This window comes from Aulostomus chinensis, chromosome 17, assembly GCF_037954235.1.
Source record: "Aulostomus chinensis isolate RoL2024-O1b breed Wild chromosome 17, RoL_Achi_v1.0, whole genome shotgun sequence".
Classification (NCBI taxonomy): domain Eukaryota; kingdom Metazoa; phylum Chordata; class Actinopteri; order Syngnathiformes; family Aulostomidae; genus Aulostomus; species Aulostomus chinensis.
In genome coordinates, this window is record NC_141336.1 from 15,327,954 (window position 1) to 15,348,646 (window position 20,693).

At 41.4% G+C, this 20,693-nt stretch overlaps 1 protein-coding gene across 3 annotated transcripts in view; it reads left to right on the plus strand.

The window, feature by feature from the left end:
- Positions 1–20,693, plus strand: part of pacrg (PARK2 co-regulated) — a 154,781-nt gene that overhangs the window by 66,973 nt on the left and 67,115 nt on the right. For all 3 annotated transcript variants that reach the window (XR_015109855.1, XR_015109856.1, XM_086183230.1), the window contains exons 3-4: positions 11,452–11,623; positions 19,269–19,418. Coding sequence is in view for 1 of the 3 variants with exons in the window: in XM_086183230.1 (XP_086039356.1) it covers positions 11,452–11,623; positions 19,269–19,418 (322 nt within the window). In the remaining 2 variants the exon portion in view is untranslated. The remainder of the gene's footprint in view (positions 1–11,451; positions 11,624–19,268; positions 19,419–20,693) is intronic.

Below are 20,693 nucleotides of genomic sequence, written 5' to 3' on the forward strand. Positions count from 1 at the left end.
TATGTATAGGGCTTTTTTTATGTGCCCCAATCCTGACCTCACATCACCTCACTGTTTGACTTTTTGGCTTTTGATGAACATGACACTAAACTATATTCACATCTCTGAACAATCGCCTGCACATCTGGCCGCCACTCACAACTTCAACGTTTTTCAAAGAGTTTTGCCCTGACATCATTACTGACCCCCGGCAGGGAGGGCTAACCTTCTCTTGTGTGCCCGCTCACTGTAAACTACGCCAGCATCTTGTGTGAAAAGAACTCAATTCAGCATGTCACTTTCTGTTGACCCAACAAGTATCTCAAAAGCTTTAGAGCCCCTTGTGTGTGCCTCGTTTTTTTTTTTTTAAAAACCTGCTTGAGAAACACGTATTAAGTGTCATCATCTTTCACAGCCCCAACGTTGTGCTGCTGTCCACATCCATATCAATCACCCAGCATCCCTGGATTTAGCTTAAAGAAAACACACCGGTCCCTCTTGACTCTTAAAATTGGCTTTCATCTTTTTTCGCTACGCTCTTTTCACCTCTCATTCCCTTCACCTAAATAGAAATGGAAATGTGCTATTGAGGGTGAACAGAAGGACACACATGCTTATTGTAAAAGACAGGTTGGTTTCTTCTTTTATTTACTTTCTTTCATTCATTTAATCTGTCTTTCACTCTTTCTGTTTCACCTGGTTTATCCCTCGCTTTCTTCCGTGCTTTCATTTTGTTTTGGGTTTGTTTTTTTTTGGTTCTTTTACTTACCTGTCCCTCTGCACTCTCTTTCTCCGTGTCCTCCTCATCCGTGCAGCCGTGGCTCTGTGGAGTCCGAGCACTCTTTGATCTGTAGTCCAGAACACAGGATGAGAGTTATCCACTAGCAATAACAAGAACATCCCATTAGGAGCTGGACAGAGCCTTGACAGACTCTCTCTGCCTCTGTTGCTGCTGCTGCTGCTGTTTGGCCCTGAAAGCATACTGCCTTTTGCTACTCATGCTTCTGAATCTCTGTGCAACTTTCCAGCTCAGGGCGGGCATTACTGGCTCAGCTCAGTTGACATACATGCTCGGAATCACTTGTTGAATTTGAAATGTTGAAATGCTTCCTCTTTGGCTTTTTTTTTTTTTTTTTTTGTGATTCACAGAACTGCCTAGTTGATCAAAGTGGCACGGCAAAATGGAAATCTTGCCGTTTGACTGAATCACATCGTTTCGCTTTTCGTATATAAGACGCGCTACCTTTCCCAACCTCTGTTAACTAACTAACATCTCTGTGCTGCTTTGATCTTGGCTTCCAGCATGCTCATCCATGAAGGGTGCCGTCGGTGCCCTGTGTTTTTAATCCTCTACCTAAGCGTCTCCTGGATTACTGTTGGGGTGGCGTAGTAGGGATGGCAGTGTAGGTCTGTGTTCACATCCGTAAGCAGGCGATGTGACGGTACTTTGTCACTGAGCTGTGGAAGCAAAACCCGGGGTTGGATGTCTTAAGGTTGGCCGTGATTCTCATTTACATTTCAGTAGCTTCAGCTGTCATAGTTATTGGGGTGTTTTTCCAAGATTTCCTTGTCCCCAACCCCTAACGGGATAATCCAAGGTGGGTGATCTTCCAGTAAGGTGGCACGGTGGTGCAGTGGCTAGCACCGTTGCCTCACAGCAAGAAAGGTCCGGGTTCGTGTCCTGGCTCGGGCACGGGATCTTTCCGTGTGGAGTTCGCATGTTCCCCCTGTGCCTGCATGGGTTCACTCTGCCCCTTCCAGTAGTTTTTCCCAATTAGATGACGTGATCATGTGTCTTATATGAGGTGTGGTGTAGTTTTGGTGATAGAGACTGTGCAGAGGAAGATGCCAGTACTTTATTTTAGGCTGTTGTGACTGTGGTGTCTGGATGTGGGTCAGAAGATCAGTGACTCTGCATTTGACTGCTGTTTGCCACATTTTTTTGGCAACGTCTTCCATCAGTCAGAACTTTGTTTCAACAATTAATGGTGTGACCTCAAAATCTTCACTTTCTTCCAAAATTTGGGGAAATAAAGAGCAGAGACAGCGGTGCAGACGGAAAGAAATACAGGACCGAGGGACGACAACAGCAGAAGTTTGCTAAACTATGCCAAAAATTAAACATATGGGCATCACATTGAGATGTATTGATAAAGTAAATGACAATTTATCCATGAATGATGTCCACTGCTGTCTGAAATGATGCAGCCATATCTTACTCATTAAATCCTGCGCTTATCGACTCATCAGTGAATCTATTTTTACATCCATAATTGTACAGCAGTTTGAGCTACACACTCTTTTTGGAGATTCGGCTGAATCGGGATTTGAATCCTAATGGAGATCTTAGCAGCGTTCTGTGTACTTTTGCAAAATCATTATTTACACCAAACGAATGTGGAATTGTACAAAACAACAGCGTTCCGAATTCAATCTTTCATTTTTATTGAAAGCCTTTGAGATGCTGTCATGGAGGCTGTAATTGTAAGTAATATTGAATTCTAATGGGTTAAACTAAGCATTTTCCCTGGTGTTGTTTAACCCACTGAGACGAGCCAAATACCACTCGAACTGCCCAGCCTGCCCACACTGACTGAAGGCTGATGTGTGTGTTGGTGAACCAAAGCAGTAAACCAAGCAAATATGAGGCCTACGGAGGGTTAACGCAAGCTAACGCGACATTAAAATCCATTGTTTTGCATCTGTGATTCGTGTGTTTTCGATGCACATTATTTTATGATTTAGAATCATTTAGCTATGATTACAATGATATATTGAGGGGGACAACTCGTTTGGTCCGTGCCCCCCCCTCTTTGTCCCCATTATAATTTCCGCCCATGCACACAGCCTGCTAGGGCTGCCTTGTTATCTCAAACAGGGCGAACATTTGTCTTGGTCTCTATTGTTTTGGCTTCATGCACAAAATCAATGGAGCTCATTCATCACATGCTCATTGAAAATGAGCATATTTGTTTCAACATTTGTGAGGATTTTTCAGTGTAGCGTGAGCTGAAGGAGCAAGATTTATCCAAAAAAAAAAAAAAACAACCTTTCTGGCCTGAGATGCTACAGTCATGATATTTGGTTGCTGAAAAAGCATTATTTTGTCTCCTTATCGCCCCTGATGTGTGATAATTATACACACACACACACACACACACACACACACACACACACACACACACACACACTATGTGTCCAAGTTTGTTCCCTTTATAGCACACGCTCACACACAAATCAGAGCAGAGTTTTCCATTCATCTCCTTCATTTTTCGTAATCTTGAATGTTTCCAAAACAAGTTAACCACCACAACCACATCCTGGTAACTTACCTATTTCACCCTGCATACAATTTCAGAATATTGTTTTCAGAATGTAATCCTCCTCGTCGTCAAAGGACAAGATGATTTTTAGATGATGGACAACAAGCCCATGTCCTCAAAAGTTGGTGTGTTCCTTTAAGTCGCATTGCAAAATTTTTTTTATTAAAGAACCTGTTTTGGATTACACTTAACCTGATTGGAACATTTTTTGAAATGATAAGAATCACTTTTCAAAAATCCTTTCAACATGACATCAAAACAGTGTCTTTAAAACAGTATTTGCAGATAATGTGGCTAATATATGCACGGACTCATACGTGCTCAAACACACACAAATTCTGACTACGGTTTTGGTTTCCATCACAAACAACCCGTGATGGATTGGCCTTCTCCATTTTAAACAGGGAGAAAACACATGCCCCAAGGGACCCTTGTGTGTGGAAGTACTTTGAAGTGTCCACATTTAATTCTTCTGTATGATAAATGAGAGGAGAGCTGCGGTTGTAGCCTGTGAGGAAAAGCTGGGCTCGCTCAACGAGGGGAGTGGTAACAAATGTAGCACTAGCTGATAAGCTGACTGTGTCTCTTGCTCTTGCTTGTTGTTCTGCTCCCTGCAGACCCCCACAGCCAGATAACAAATCCATCCTATCAATCAAACCCATCAATGGCTGGCTGCAGATTAGAGACAGTGATTTTGGGGCTGATTGGAGGGGAAATGCTGATTATACCTCCCTCTCTCAGACTTGATTACATTCTGCCTGTGTTGTCAAGCTCGGCTGCTGAGCTGTAATCACTGGAACCTAAGAGTAGGGGCCGGCGCTCTGGAATAGACAAGACCCGGCTTCAATCACACCAATCGCTGGGGAGGCGTGACTTTATGGTCATTGCGAGGTCATTTAAAAAGGCGTATATCTCACGCTATCAGAGAATCTGTACATGCTTAGTACACACGGGCCGACACATGGTCAGGCATGCACAAATGACTCGGAGATCTAAGTCGAGCTCCAGTTACTTACGTTTTTGTCTCGCGTTCTTGAAACTGCTGTCGTGTTCGTTTACCTCCATGTCCCTTCTTCTTCTGCTTCTCTCCACTGCTCTGTCCTACTTCCATCTCAGTGGCAGAGGGTTCCAAGCTGGAGTGTTTACAGACACACACACACACACACATACACACAATCTGAGCCTAATCTGAGCTTTATTTAGCTGCTTCACCTTAAAACTGGAGCATGTTCCAAACAGTCGTCAGTTCGTCTAACATTACATTCCTCTGCCCCTTCATAAATGTGGTCATATGGAGTTAAAATCATGCCAAAACCTCACAAACACACAAAACATGTTTTACTCACAACCAGTGATTCACAAACAAACTCAGTGTGGTTTGCAAATACAAAACATCATTCACAAACGAATGCATTTTGTTTTGCAGATAAGAAACGTACCTATCAAACATATACATGCTTCAGAAACAAATACGGCATGTTTTACACATACAAAGAAACATATTTCTTCAATTGCAAAAAAAAAAAAATCCTTCAAGTACAAACTAAAATCTTTCAAGTACAAAAAAACCCCCAATTCTACAACTCGGAAAAACTGTCATGTGACTTTTGACACAATCTTACCACTGTCACGTGACCTTTGGCACGAATTTTCAGCTTTGCAGATCCACACACAAATGCCTTCAGATCCACACACAAATACCAGTAAACATTCTATGAAATGTCCTGTAATTTGTTGCATTTGTTTGTGGACCTGCAAGGTGTGAGTAAAACACGTTTTGTGTGTTTGTTAGGTTTTGACATGATTTTAACTCCATATAGTCACCCCACCCCACCATCACCCCCCCAGGCCTTGTTGAGTCATTTTTCAATCACTGCAGCCATCAAAGCTTTGCCTTCGACCCTCATCAGCTGGTCAACTGAAAATACACCAGCCATCTACCTCAGCAAAATGGTTGCCAGGACATTCTGCAATGCTGCACCCAGCCTTCCCCTCCTCCACCCCAACACGACACACACACACACACACACACACACACACACACACACACACACACACACACACACACACACACACACACACACACAGGTCCTTCACTGCGTATTGACTGTTATATGGTAAGGTGTCTTTGAGTATCATGATGCACCTTAAAATAAAATGTCTTTTTGCAATCATGATCATCATCATTAACAGCGTTAGCGAACTAATAGATGAATTTTGAGAAATGAATTATCCAAACAAATATCCCATTAAAAAAAATTAACGCTGTTAGTCGCACCCCTGCACCTGGAACCAATGCGTTGATGTAAAACCTGATTGAACTGAAACATTTAAATGCCTGTCACTGCCAAAATAGACACGCGCTATAAATTTATTGCAAAACATAATTAATCAGTTTAATGTTTCAATCGATTTTCAGTTATTATTATAATAGTATCCTGTATTGATGCTAACACAGGTCACAGGCTATATTGTGTGCAATTAATGATTTAGTAGAATAATGTAAACAAACACACTTCCCGACAAATGAGCTGTTTCCAACATTGCACTGGCAAGTTTGAAAGGTGTGGGGGAATATTAATTGTTTTTTTCTCACTTCTTAATTTGTGGAGGAAATAATTGTGATAGCTTCTCTGTGGGATAACAAGAACAAAACAAATGTCTATTTTGTTCCTCATTTAAACAACAGAAAGAAACACCAGAAACACAGACTTAATGAATCAGATGATGGGGAAATAAATACGTGTCTCCTTAAAAAACATCCTGCTGCAATGTCCAAAATTTCTTGCTAAATATTTTCGTGACATCGTGACCCTCATTATGTATTCTGGAACATTTGCGATGAGTCTTCTTTTAACTGCGCGGTAAGGACTTTACTGAAAAAGAAATCTGCTCGCTCTTCTGTGGTTTCCGTCCACCAGGCTGTGTCTTCATCTTCGGGGTTAACAGACTCACAATCTGAACAGGAAGGCAGTTTGCAGGGTCCCTCTTTCAATCGCACCTACATTTACTTTTAATCCTCCGTACGCAATTCTTGAATGTTGGCATGACTGTTTGCCTAAATAAGATTCTTTTCATCTCAGGGTGTGTGTGTGTGTGTGTGTGTGTGTGTGTGTGTGTGTGTGTGTACATCTTTATATGGGTGTGAGGTAGGTTCACATAATATCCATAACTCTCTGTGTCCTGGTTTTGAACCACCTTTGAAGCCTCAAAATTGTCTCATCCGGCATGTGTTAGGTATCATTTCAATTGACACCATGCACTCTTCTACTAGTGCTTTGAATCAAGCATACTTGCATGCTTGTTAGATGGAAACAGCTGTCAGGGGAGATAGTGAGAGTGACTCACTTCGCTTTCTCCCACTTATGATTTTCCCATTCCAGGCTTGCTCCTCTTATTTTGACCTCCAAGAAAGTAACAAAAAAAAAATCATTTTTTTTCTCTATCTTTTTTTTCCTTTTTTTCTCCTGTCTCACATTCACGGCACCGGAGCTCATAGGTGTGATAACTGAGTCTTTTTTCTTTTTTTGGCAGGGGAGTGTCATGCATCTGCAGCACAGCTCTTGTGTGCTTTTTGATAATTCCCAAACTTTGCGAAATCTGCTAGAAGTGCGATTGCAAATATTTCTAAAGCATTAAAAAAAAACAAAAAAAAAAACAGTTTCTACTTTTCATTTAGTTTGACATTGAACTCTAAACTTCTGTCACAGATAACAGTCAAGTCTCGGAATAATCTTGATTTATTTTTTTGTATCGGTTTAAATAATTTATGAGGAAATTACTCATTATGTTAAAATCTTCTAGAAAGACAGTGAAAGTGCTGTAGGAAATAGGAATGAGACTGAAACTGAATTGAAATTTGGTAAAGCACCAGCAATACAAAACAGTATTTTCATCACACACATACAGTATTTTTTTTAATCAGGGTCCACACTTTCCTTCCAATGAGGAAATTTGCTGGTGTGCTTTATTTTTTTTTTCCCAGTTTGCAGCACAACTGGAATTGTAAACTAACCAACTCATTAATAATTTTTGCATCCGCGAGTTGTCTCACGAGCCTGCATAATTATTCTTAAAATTCATACAAGAGCAGTATTCATTCGGAATGGGCCTGTTGGGGAATTTGATATTTGCGTTTAATTCCATCCATCACAAAACAATTAAACAGAACGATTTATTCGTCCCCTGTTTCGCCACAAGCACTGTGGTGATTACACTGATTATGGAACAGCTGATAATTATTAAAGACAGTATCCAAACAAGTCCATGAGAAGAACAGCGGGGCATCAGCTGCCACCTCAAACTCAGCTGTATCATTCGCAGCAGAATGATATACTTTTGTAGTCCAATCCAGAAGCTAGCATTGCCACGGGATCCTTCAACCGAAAACCAGTGAGATTTTTGTACCTGATTGTTCACCGAGCAAAATAATCTTTACGTTCAGATACCACTTGTTTGATTTTTGAAGCTTAAATGCAGTAGTTAGAAGTACAAAGCTCATAAACAGCACTTACTATGTCAACTTTACCACAGCTAGCTTCATAGCTCTGCTGTAGTCTCTTTTAGCCACTTGTTAGCGACCGCTGTTTTTAAGACAAAACGATGCTTTAAAATCGAAAAGTGCTATATAGACTGATGTGGGGTTTTTTTAACAGGAAAAAAATGATCAAATATATTAAGCTATTGTGAACCACTGACCTTATGTCAAGCTTTGAAGACCCCTATTCCAATTCCTATTAACTTTTTGCATTTAACAGCTCCAACTCATTTTTGAGTTTTAAGACTCATTTCTACGCCACACTGTTATGGGGCTATATTGTTAGCCACGTGTTAAAAAACAAAACAAAATCATAAACAGAAAAGGTTGTAAAATTCAGTCTTGTTCTTGCAAGAGAATAATACATCAAGATGTAGCGAAAACAAGAGGCATTATCAAACTGCAACACCTCCTGCAGGGTGCCAGATTGAGTGGGAGATACAACAATTATTTCCCCTTTACAGCAACAGGAATTCTGTAGCCACAACCAACTAAGACCCTAAAAAGTTGTTTTAATTCCTACACTTGAAAGACTTTGCATAATAGAAATGTAGAATACACTGAGTGGTTGTGGTGGTGGAACCTGTCACGGATTTTGTCAGCATCGCCTCAAGATAATACCGATGACAGCTGGGAATTCTGTTGTGGTATGTGTTGTTATTTTTCTAAGTGCTTGTTGATTTATGTCATAAATGGCTGCTGATGTCCCTATACACATTCCTGTCCTGTCAGCTTCCATCTAGTATACATACAAATACCTGTACTTGTTAGGATCAGCTCGGGACATAACTAGTTGTATTTAGTGGCATAGTACATGACATACTTAAATATAACCTTGCAGCTTCACCCCCACAATATAATAATTAGCTAGTAGGGCACGAAAACACACAGGCACAATATTTTTTATTCTTTTCACACTCCATTCAATCATTTTGCCCCTAGCATTGCTAACATAAGTGACTCACACCACCCTGGCAAAGTAGCCCAATAGCTTATCCCATCTGAGCACTCACAGGGTATACATGGACGTAAGTGTTCATCCACCCACGTGTATTCGCACATGTCTGCATACACAATTACGTCCAGTCTTTTGTGTGTATTGAAAGTGGCATCCTGCTGTTCTCGTTCCTCTCCGTCTCCCGGGCCTGTCAGGGGCCTCTGTTACCAGTCTTTAATGAAGCTCATGTAAGCTCAGACTTACTTTAAGTCCGGTCTTCTTCTGTTGCTGCGTCTACCATTGCGGGGCTGACCGGCAGAGACATGCAGGTCTGTGTCCCCCGGCTAATTGCTGCTACTTACTTTGCTCCATTCTCATTGACTCCCAGGACTCCAGAGGGATTCACACAGGCACCCAAAGACAAACAAACCTGGGCGAACAATCAATAACGGATACAAGAGTTACCGCTCTTTGCAGCTGATTAAGATTCTCAGAGAGTGTGTGTATGTGTGTGTCTGTGTATATATGTATGTGTTATATAAGAGTGTGTGGAGGTGTTTCCTGATTGTCCCTCACCCCTACAGTGCTAACTTGAATCTCCAGCGGGTCTCTAAGTGGATTGTTTATGTGATTTTGATTAAGAGCATCACAGACTTCAGAGGCATCCTTGCAAAAACACATTAATTCTGCCAGGTAATGTTTCCCTCTCGACGGAGGTTACAATAGGCCACACAAACACCATGACTAAAGTGTCTAAAGTATCAAATACATACACTGCCATTACCATAAAACTTAATGGATTCATTTTTGTTGTTATTATTCGATATATATGTATAAAATCTGGTTTTACTGGAATGAAATTTGACACACCCAAATGAAAAAAGATGTCTTTACATCTGCCTGACAGGGAAACCTTAACATAACGCATGATACACTGAAGGGCCTCATAATCATCCAAAGTATTTAATTATTTTTGTGGTGTGTTGAGGTTAATTACCGTAGCTCCAATGCTTGAACCGTCCATTTTCACTTCATAACTTTATTTAACACTGAATTTTAGTTCCACTGTAATCAGACTATTTAAGTATCAGAATTAGCATTTTCACACTTATATGAAAAATAATTATATAAATCAATTTTTTTTCCTAATGTAGATGCATCTCGCTCTCTGTTTAAATCATTTGTTACACCCTCAATTCTGGACGCAACAGCAAAATGAGCAGTATGGTTAAGTAATATGAACCTTTTTTCGTAAGTCAAAACCTATGTGCTGTTGCCTCATCCAATTAGGTGAAAGAAAGCAGTGTGACGTGTTCCTGTGTTCCGTTGACTGCCACTGGCTAGCGAGTGATGCTATGCTGTAGTGTCATCTCGTCTCCCCCTCTCCATCCCTTCCATCCCCCTCTCCTCCTCGACTCTCTGTGCTCATGTTTGCTTTTGTTCTCATCTCCAGCCCGCCTGACTCACAATGATGATCTTGACCAAGCGCAGGGAAAGGTCAAGGTTGGCCTGCAAATTGCCTCAAAGCAATCAGCCTTGTCTCTCTGCGCTAACAATGTGAGCTCTCTGTCTCTGTCGCCATCTTTCCATCTCCATCTTTTTTTCTCCCCTCCTTCGTCTCTGTGCTTACCCCAGGGGGAAGACATGTGTCAGAGAGGTTTGGCAGCAAAGGGGTGGGGCTCTGCCCTGCTCTGAAGTCTCTGTCTCCTGACCGAGGACTGTGTGAGAGCTTGGGACTTGAAAGCAAAGAGCGTCACCGCCTGGGTGACATTTCAGCAAAGACCAGCGTGACCCGGCAGGGTGCGAGTGTGTGTTTTACATATCGTGTGTGCATTGACAAGAGTGTCTCCTCATGGCTTCAGCTGTCCTCAAGGACTTCTGGCTGCTGGGGTCTATTTGCCTTTGCACCAAAGGGATTACCTTTCATTACATGAAAAACAGTATCCTCCCTTGAACCTTTAACCTCTTGCCCAACAATAGTGCCACTGGGATGCAGGGCTACAGCTGATATCCCTGTTATAAATACATACTCGGTAACTGGATCCAGTATACACAGATACTGCATGCGCTCAAGGCTCAAGGACAGCCTCCTCTGGGTCAGCTGTTCGTTCCAGCCCGAGTGGGCCTGAGCGGCTTCCCTCTGATGGCTTCACACACATGAAAGCCTTCACTTCACTCAGCCAAATAAACATCAAAGCCGGCTTGTGGCCTGAATGTCTTCATCTACCGACCAATTGTGTATGCGCGCGCCTCGATGTCTGTCCTGTAAATGGTGCAAACAGGTGTTAACATGTCAGCCCACAGGATGCCACACGACCCTGTGTCGTGATCTCTTGAACAGCTGTCCTCAGCCATTGTGTGTGTGTGTGTGTGTGTGTGTTAACTGTTAAGGTTCTAAATGTCCTAGTTATTGGACATCAGCTGCTTTATTTCTCACTATGTGTACACGCGCGTTTGTGTGCGTGTGTGCGCGCGCACTCTTTGACTTCTCATGCACACATAAAGAAGAAGGTGATTCTTGAGAGCGAAGAAGACGATCCACTAAATAAAAAAGCTAGTTGCGGTTTAGCCCTTCAGTCTCCAACGGAGACAAACGTCCTTTTGTGACGCGCAGGAACGTTTCACATGTGATTAAAGTCACAGTTAATCATTCCTACATTTGTTTTTATCTTCAGGTGGAGATTGAGAAACTTGACTACCACCACTACCTGCCCTTGTTCTTCGATGGATTATGTGAGACCGCTCACCCGTACGAATTTTTCGCCCGCCAAGGAGCACATGACATGCTGGAACATGGAGGCCCCAAGATCCAGCTCGTCATCCCCCAGCTCATCATCCCGATCAAGAGTAAGTCCTTGATCACCAGTCACAAATGACACACCTGACCCTGGATTGTGGTCCCCTTTGGCTCTTCCCTGATGGTCAGTAAATGTCAAATAAAGCACAATTACAGCAGTGAGAATATATTTCAGTGCAAATAAATGTCGTATAATCACCTGGGACCATTAAAACAGCAAATGACTAAGATCCAACCACTATTTAATTAACTTTAGCTACAAAGTCGACCACCACTATCTCTAATTCGCTTGCATTAATTTAGCAAATATTTTTTATGAGTGATTGACAGCTGAGTAATCTCAGTTAAAGTTTAATCGCAGCCTTAATACATTTTTTATATGTCATTATTCAATTATTAACTGTTTTGATGCATTACATTACATTTTAATTGCTGTTTGCTCATCTTAGGAATATAAATATATAAACATATGCATGAAATGGTTGGTTTAAAGTAAAAGTGTGCACACCAGCTTTGTATCATCATTGGTAAACGCAAACGAAGAATATTTCACTTCCCTGCAGTTCCTCGTTTGTTTGTTCGAACCTCAGATGTGACTTCAGCGTGCAAGTACACATCTAGGTTGTGTTCCACAGTAGCGTTTCGCTCCGTGGCGGTTTGGTAGAAGAAAGCTCAGTTAAGATATGAGCGACCTTGAGTTACCTTGGGGGGGGGGGGGGGGGGTGAAGAAGAATTTGATTACAAATCCAAAATTCCAGCAAAAATGTCAATGCTAACCTCAGGATAAAATATGGAAAAATTGCTTTCTGCTGAAAAAGTCCAAATGTGGCCAAATACTTATAACGGCACGATACTGACAAAATGGAAAATTCCAAATATGTGTGGGATTTGTTATAGTACATCGTGGACAATATGATATTGCTCAACCTTACTATAACACTTAAAGACATAAATGGATATAAAAGCCGACGCAGTGCACCTCCCATTCATGATTTTATGATGAAGTACAAGCATTTTACTCACTGGAACTTGTCTTTTTGTTTTATGTTATTTCAGTGAACTCTTTGGTGGCAAGAAGGACACATCGACAGAGTTCATACAAAATAAAATACGAACATAACATTATCCTATGCTACAGATCATAGCAGTAACATTGCAATCTTCCATTTGGTTTGCAGTGAATTGGTGTCCTCAGCAGTGAGCTTCCACAGACCAGGAGGGTACACCAACAAGAACAAATTGATTAGATCAGGTTTGGTTTTCTCTATGCGCTCAGCTGCAGCTGGGCAATAGGTCACATGATCTGGAATATTGGACACAGACGGTCATTTTGATCTCTTTAAAAACCTTGTCCCTAATTTGCATATTTTGAGGAGATGCTTTGAAGAGAATTTGTGGGCTTGCTGGATCTCATTTGCCTCTGACATGGGAGGCTCACCAAGATATGGGAGTCAGAGTTTACAACTTGTAGTTTTAAACCATGTAAGAAACAGATGAAAAATATAGAATTAATAGCCAAATCTTACATGCGTTCAAATGAAACACAGGGTGATCATTTCTGTCGGTATGGTGATGATGGTATGGTGCTTATGAGCAAAATACATATCTCGGAGTGTAATTCTGAAAATAATACCAATAGTTGTGTGATTCTTTTAACTCTGAGCTAACGTAAATAAATGAATGGTGACAACTTTAAAACGTAATGATTATATTGATTTATTATGCCTCGAAACCTAAAATACATACATTTTAGACGTAGGAACATATTCTTCAATAATTCCTCGGCGCGCGAACGCCACCTCGGACAACATTGCAGAGGCACTAGAGTGCAACCACATGAGAATAACATACTTTACCAAGAATAGACTCACTTGTCTTCTGTGCTCACACTACAACAGATCCTAATATTACCATACAACCAACCTTGTGACAAGTCCTAATTTGGTTTCGTGGTCACAGGGTTCCTATTATTACATTAACCCTCAGGGCGACGCGTCCTTGTTTTTCTGTTTGCCGGAAGAAGTCGGCTCTAAAAACACGCCTGATAATCCGCCATGAATGTGGAGACATGCTACATTTAACTGTGTCATCATGTTGGGCCTCTTTGCCTTTTCACACTTACACGTCCATGTGCGTATACACTCTTAAGTCAGCGGGTGGAAGCAGGCGTAAAGGTCGTATCCCAAGGTGGAGTGGTCTATAACTTCCAAAATAGACATCAGAAATTACAGGAACGGGGACAGTGAAGGTTTCTAGGGTGGTGAACCAGAGGAAGATCAGCGTGTACAGAGAGGTGGCTTTTGCTGGAATATTCCGCAGACACTGTCACACACATACACACACACACTGTCTTTTGTTTGGCGCCGCTGCCAAGTGGAGTGTCAGTTTCAAAGTGGGAGCCTTTAAGTGGCGCCCAGTGAGCCTGGGATAGTGTTCATGTCATGGGCAGTTGGCTTGCGGTGTGTAAGTGAAGTGTGGATGTGTGTTCCTTGTTTATGTGTGTGTGTTGGATGTCTGTGGAAGGCAGAGGGGCAGAACGGCCAACACTAGGCAGAGCTGTTGGAGACAAACTGACAGACTGACCCTGGCACAAAGTCAGTTACCACACCTCATACTGTGCTGAACACACACCATTACACACATTACAAAGTCACAACGCATGACTGTGACTGCATTTTAACTACATTAGCTTTAATTTGCCACTTTATTTGCGCAATGGCAGAAAAAGACAAATGTTTAGTAAAGTGGAATTTGATCATTTAAGCCTTTTACATCAAGCTGTCAGAATCTGGAGGGGGTTTTAGATTTTCAGGCTCATCCCTTGGATAAGATGACCAGATAGAGTATGACAGGGATTATGTCCTGGGAGTATATGGTGTGTTTTCTTGTTATCAGGTTTTATTTCAGAAACGCCGTTTGGGTGGATTGAGCGTAAGAGGGAAGACATTAAGACGTGGGTTTGAAGTTACGTCTGCTGTCAGAATATCAGGTGACTGGAAGTTACGTGCCATTGTCTCTCCTGTATTTATGATATTGGGGAGCTTGTTATCCTTTCAATCCATTAATCAATTAATCAATCGATCTGTCAATCAATGGTTTTTGCCCTCTTAAAAGACAATGAATATGCTGTTGTAACATTGCCGATACCTCCGTCTTCTAACAAAAACACCCTCCATGTAACTATGTTTTCTCGCTTCAACTTGATGGAAAGGGCTGCAATTCGCATTCCTTCTTCGGTAGCACTTGACAAATGTCTTGACACTTTATGGCCACAGATAGTTTACAAATTTGGATTCACCCACTTTTCACACAACTTGAACTTCTCTAACTAACTGTGTAGTTTATAAATTCAACCCCCTCAGCAGTTTAGGTCATTTGCCTTGGGGAGGCCAGACTAAAGGTGATGTTATGCTCCTCATGAAAACACACACTTCACGCTGATAATGGAATTTTAAATGGCCTGCTCCTTATTAACTTCTGGGTTTATTAAAAATCAAGCCTGTTTCGCCATCCACAAGGCAAAGTCGCCAGTCCGTGTCTCTGTTGCAGATTAATTACTTTTCTGTGGATCAGGGAAGAAGAAGGGATAGCGGAAAGAGGAGGAAAGTAGAAAGCCGTCTGGAGTCCAAAATGGCAAGATATATTATTTTTCTCCTCTGACGTTAATACATCTTCAATGTGGCTGGCAGGCTCTTATCTGCAGAGCGACGGAGTCACGTCAAGCCCTGGTGAATTTTGATGATGACTGCAGGTCACCCAGCAAGAATACACAATGAAGAAGGCTCAGGCGTACATTATACCCCTCGCTAACTTAAAGACTAGACTTTATCCTTCTAGTTGCTTCAACCTGTTCGTCAAAAAAAAAGAAAAAAAAGAAGCTTTAACTGTTGTGAATGTCACTCGTTTAAACAAGTTCAAATGTGCAGAAATGCCAAAATGATTTAATAGGGAATATATTTATGATAAGGATAAATCTTAGCAGAACGGTAAGGATTGAAAATGTTCGTGAAATGCTGTGCTTTCGCTTTTTTTCTTCCTTTTTTTTTTTTTGTCAGGCTTCATTAAACAGAGAGAAGGATTCCGAGCCATACCTCCGTTGAGCCTCAGTTGATTGGCATAACATTTGTTCAGCTTTGAACCAAAATGAGACTTTCATTACAAGAAGATTCTCAGTTACGCCTCGACACGGGAACATCTTCTTCAGATCTGAAAAGTATATTTATTCACTGAGCGAAAGCGATTCACCGCTAAACTCTCCAATGTGACACCCTACCTACGACATTTCACAGGAAACAGAATACAAGGTCACCGCTGTTTTATTTTCACGCTGAATATGAAACAGGTCCTAGCATGAATACACGATTACTTTATTCAGACTTGTTACCGCATAGATTTTATACCGGCGTTAATACATCAGGCCCTCGGCTGCTTTTCTCCTCGGCTCTTTAAATTTTCTCTTCCTTTTTTTTTTTTTTCTTTTTTCCTTTCACCAAGGCGAGAATGCCGATGAATAATTGAACAGTCCCGTGGTCCAAATGTCACAGCAGGGAAAATTGTTTGCGCTGGCTGGTAATTAGAATTTCATTGTTTGTTATGTAGGTTTGAAATTCCTGTCATTCCACATTCCACCTTATCACGGCGATGGCAGATATCTCCCTGCTTGTCTATCTGGGGAGACACTAAGACAGAGATGGAGAGATGGCATGAAACACAATAAATTCGCCCATTCAGCATCATCCCCACTGCTGCTTGCTGCTCTGTATAGGCTCACACACACACACACACACACACACGCTTACACTGACACGCAAGTTGTCACAGAAAAAGACACACTGAGGCAAACTTGTCATGTACTCCATTGGACACAAAACAATGTTGATTTTCTCACATGCTGTATTCCAAATTGGATTCTTTAGAAGAAGATGCGAGCTGAGAGCTTTTATACTGTTTAACTTTATATTCTTGTCCCTACCACTGTGAAGACTGGGGATGACATTTTGTATCATCGCTTATAGTCCTCTTGACTTAGTGTTCTTCTCTATGTTTCTTTCATTTCATTTCAGTGTTGTTGTAAAAATACGAAAACCACATAATACACGATTCATTTTCTCACAAGGGTTCTACAGATTCCACAGACAAGAGCAAATAATACCTGCCTCTTTGTTCGAAATGACATGAATTCAAGATATAAATGGTTTTTACACTTATTTTCACATTTTTGTTTAGAAAGACAGCATTACACGCCGACACACTTCATTGATTTCTCCACAATGTCCCACTATGAAGATTCTTTTGAGCTGAATTATATTTGAAAGGATTTGAATGCAGAAATTCACAGTTATACTTCATATATTGAGATGCGCTTCTTCTTTTGGGTCAGACCGAATGAAATTTATCACGAGTAGATCGGCAGGGTTTGTTTTTTTTCTTTCTGTAATGATCAACATAAAAAAAAATTTAAAAATTGTACCTCAAATTCGCCTTTATCGTCCGGCTGTTTTATGACCAGTTCAGCGCGCTCTCAGCCAGATGTATACGTCATCGTGAGCAAAGTGTAAAAAGGACCTTTCGCTGTCTGCAGAAAGCGCAATCTGTGTGACTGTGCTATCACGGAATCCTATAGACTCAGATTAAAGTAATCTTACATGACTCCGAATTATTTGTGCAGCTATTTCAAACACGCATCGTAGCAGGAATTTCAGTTCGGAATATTTCAGCGAAAAAGAGTCGGCAGCAAAACAAAAATGCATTGTGACGTACCGCAAAAGAGCAGAGGCTCAGACTACTGCTTCCGTTGTTTCTAGAAGTTTCTCCTGTCCGTGCGTCTAACATACACGGCGATAATGAGGTGGAGAAATTTCCCCGTGAAACACGTGCGTTTTCATACATACAAATAGAATCTATAATCGCTCTCTCCGTGGATGTTGCCTCCTCTCTTGTTATTGCACAAAGGTACCATTTTCGACCCTGTCAAGAATGCATTTACATAAGTGGGAAAAAGAACAATTTAATATTCTGTGCTCCTCCATGCCTGTTTCTGTTTAGTATGAAATGCTTTTTAGCTGTACATTGCAACAACAACAACAACAACAATAATCTAACTAAAAAAGTCATTCATGGAATAGAGAGTGAAGAGTTGGCGTGAGTTTGCACCGATGTGCTCTGTTGTTGAAAGTGGGGTTTCAAGCCTTATCATGATGGCGCTACAGCCATGTTTTTTTTTTTTAATTATTATCTTTTTGTATTAAATGCCAATCTTGCCTCATAGTACTTTAGGTTTGCTTTCTGATTATAGATATAAAAAAATTCCTTTTAGTCTTTACCGTTTTCTTTTATTTGATTTTTTTTTTGCGCTTGTTTAATGCGGCGGTACAGAAGGTAGTTACAGGGAAGATGTAGGAGCCCGCGGTAGCATCTGTGCTGTTGACTCAAGCGCTTCACCCAAAAGGAAACATTGTCTCACAAACACAACACTGTCATCGTCATCGACTGAAGAGCAAAAACATTCCATCCTGTTTGTTTTGTCTGATGTGTCTGTTGGAGGCCACTTGTTCCGTGGGAGTTATTGAGACCACACTACCTTTCCACCTCTCACATCGATGCGTTCTATCAGCACATGCCATCATTTCTGATACAATACAATCTTTCTTCTTACTAATTCATTCATATATATACATATACATATATATATATATATATATATATATATATATATATATATATATATGTATATGTATATATGTCTGTGTCACCTGTATTTTTCCTCTTCTCAGTAAGCCACAAGCTCCTCTTCTCTCTTTGAAGCCATTCTCTTTGTTCTGACTCTTTATTTTGAAATGTTTTATTTTTTCAACGCCTTTCATTTTGTTGTTGTAAGTGCTTACTGGCGATGTGATGCCATTACCAGACTCGCTTTCTAGGGGTACGCGTTCAATGACAATTTAATGTTTTCCAAAGAGAAATAGCTCAAGTCTGTTTAATGTTGTTGGGGTTTTTTTTTTTTTTTTCCCCTCTACTTTTAGACTGACAGTTTTCACAAAGAGAATTACCAGCACTCATGCTTCGAAAAATATAAAACAACAACACACATAAAATGAGTTTAAATGACTATAAATGTAGCTGCTAATCACGGTTATTTCCCAACCCTTTGCCCTCTGCCTGTCACATCTCTTTATCCCTTTCTGACACTTGGTCTTTTGTTGTTTACCTCCTTTTTTCTTCTTTCTTTAGCTGTATTTGTCACTCTTGATCTCTCCAGCCCTCCATCTCTCCCACCACCGTTCCCTTTTGTTCTCTTTATCAGTGGGAGATGGAGTTAAGTGCTGCTGTAGGCCAAATAGCTCAGTGATTGGCTCTCACTTACTCCTGCCTCCCTAGTGCGTTTAAAATCACTGATTGCAGACAAGCCATTCTAAATCAAAGCCCAGGTACAAACGAAATGCTTTCAAGGGAGATTGTATTTTTGGGGGGGGGGTGGGGGTGGAGGGGGTTAAGATTGTGCGTGTATTTCAGCTGTTATGTGCCATATATTTACAAGTGTCAGAATCACTCTACTGTACTTTATGGTACTTCCACCTGCTTCAAACAACCCATAAATCTACCTTACAACCCAGAAAGCTGGTTTTAAATGCTACTGGTTGCCCTTTTTAGAGCTTTGACTCCCGACCCTTTTGACCTTTATCCTTCCTCCTCCAGACGCCCTAAACACGAGGAACCGTCAGGTGATTTGCACCACCCTGAAGGTCCTGCAGCATCTCGTGATGTCTGGTGAGGGAGTTGGAGAAGCCCTGGTCCCCTACTACAGACAAATCCTGCCCATTCTTAACATCTTCAAGAACATGAACAGTTAAGTCCCAGCCATGCAAATTGTACAGTGTTAATTCATGAACAGATGGTGTGTCAGCATGACTCGTCTCTGCACTTTTGTGGAACAGTCCTTGTGAAGGCTTGTCCCTTTGTGTTGTAAATCACTTTTGTTTTTGTGCTGCTTCTGTGACAGTGAAATGACAGAGAGCAAGCATTTACCTGGCTGTGAAAGCACCGATAGTTGTCTGTGATAATGAAGTTGTGAGGTTCAACCTGTTTTTAGATGATTGCTCAGAGCTCCTGGGACATGCTATGCAAATGTGATGTAGTTATTTTACTTTGACTGAAGTCGCATTTCGGTTTCGATTTGAAAGTTAGGGCGGCCCCGTGGTGCAGTGGTTAGCACTGTCGCCTCACATCAAGAAGGTTCCGGGTTCGAGTCCCCGCTCCAGCAGGGGATCTTTCTGTGTGGAGTCAGCATGTTCTCCCTGTTCCTGTGTGGGTTCTCTCTGGTACTCCAGCTTCCTCCCACAGCCCAAAGACTTCAAGAGAGGATGAGGCTGATTGATACTCTAAATTGACCATAGGCGTGGCCTTGTCTGCCTGTGATGGACTGGTGACCTGTCCAGGGTGAACCCTGCCTCTCGCCCGACCCTTAACAGGATAAGCTGAATGCTTAATGGATGGATGGATGGCATCTGGTCAGATATGAAGAATCTTGGGAACATTTAGGAAGTTTCCTCGTCCAACATGTCAGAATGGCAGGGAAGAACTCCATGGAGACTCTTTGGAAAAGGAGAGATACTTTCAAGAAATACTCAGGTTGTTATCATAACCATCTGTCTTTCAACGTCTATCAACCTTTTTTCAACAACCTTTTTTCAACCTTTCTGATCAACAAAGATCCACAGAAGCCACAGCCAGTCTGCCGAAGAGGGAAAACATCTTTTCCAACAAGAAAAGCCTTTTGAGGTCAGAGTTTATTCTTTGCTATAGCAGCATCTACACCAATGGTAGTGCTGTCTTTGCACCTAAACCACGCCCCTTTCTCCTCAAAGGATGCTGATAGGCTAGAACCACAGTAGGTATGAACAGAAGGACAGAACTTCAATTCTGATAAGATGGAATCTCAGGTGATGTCTTGAATCCAGCTGGTCAGTCATGTGACTTACAGGATGTCAGAGCTTATTCAAACGAGGGTTTTTTTCTCTCTCCAGATTTCACCTTTTTGAGCCACCTCATCAAATGTGATATTATACAAACATGTGAGTCAAAATACACTGAGGGAAAACACGTCCAGCAAGTCCCGCTACC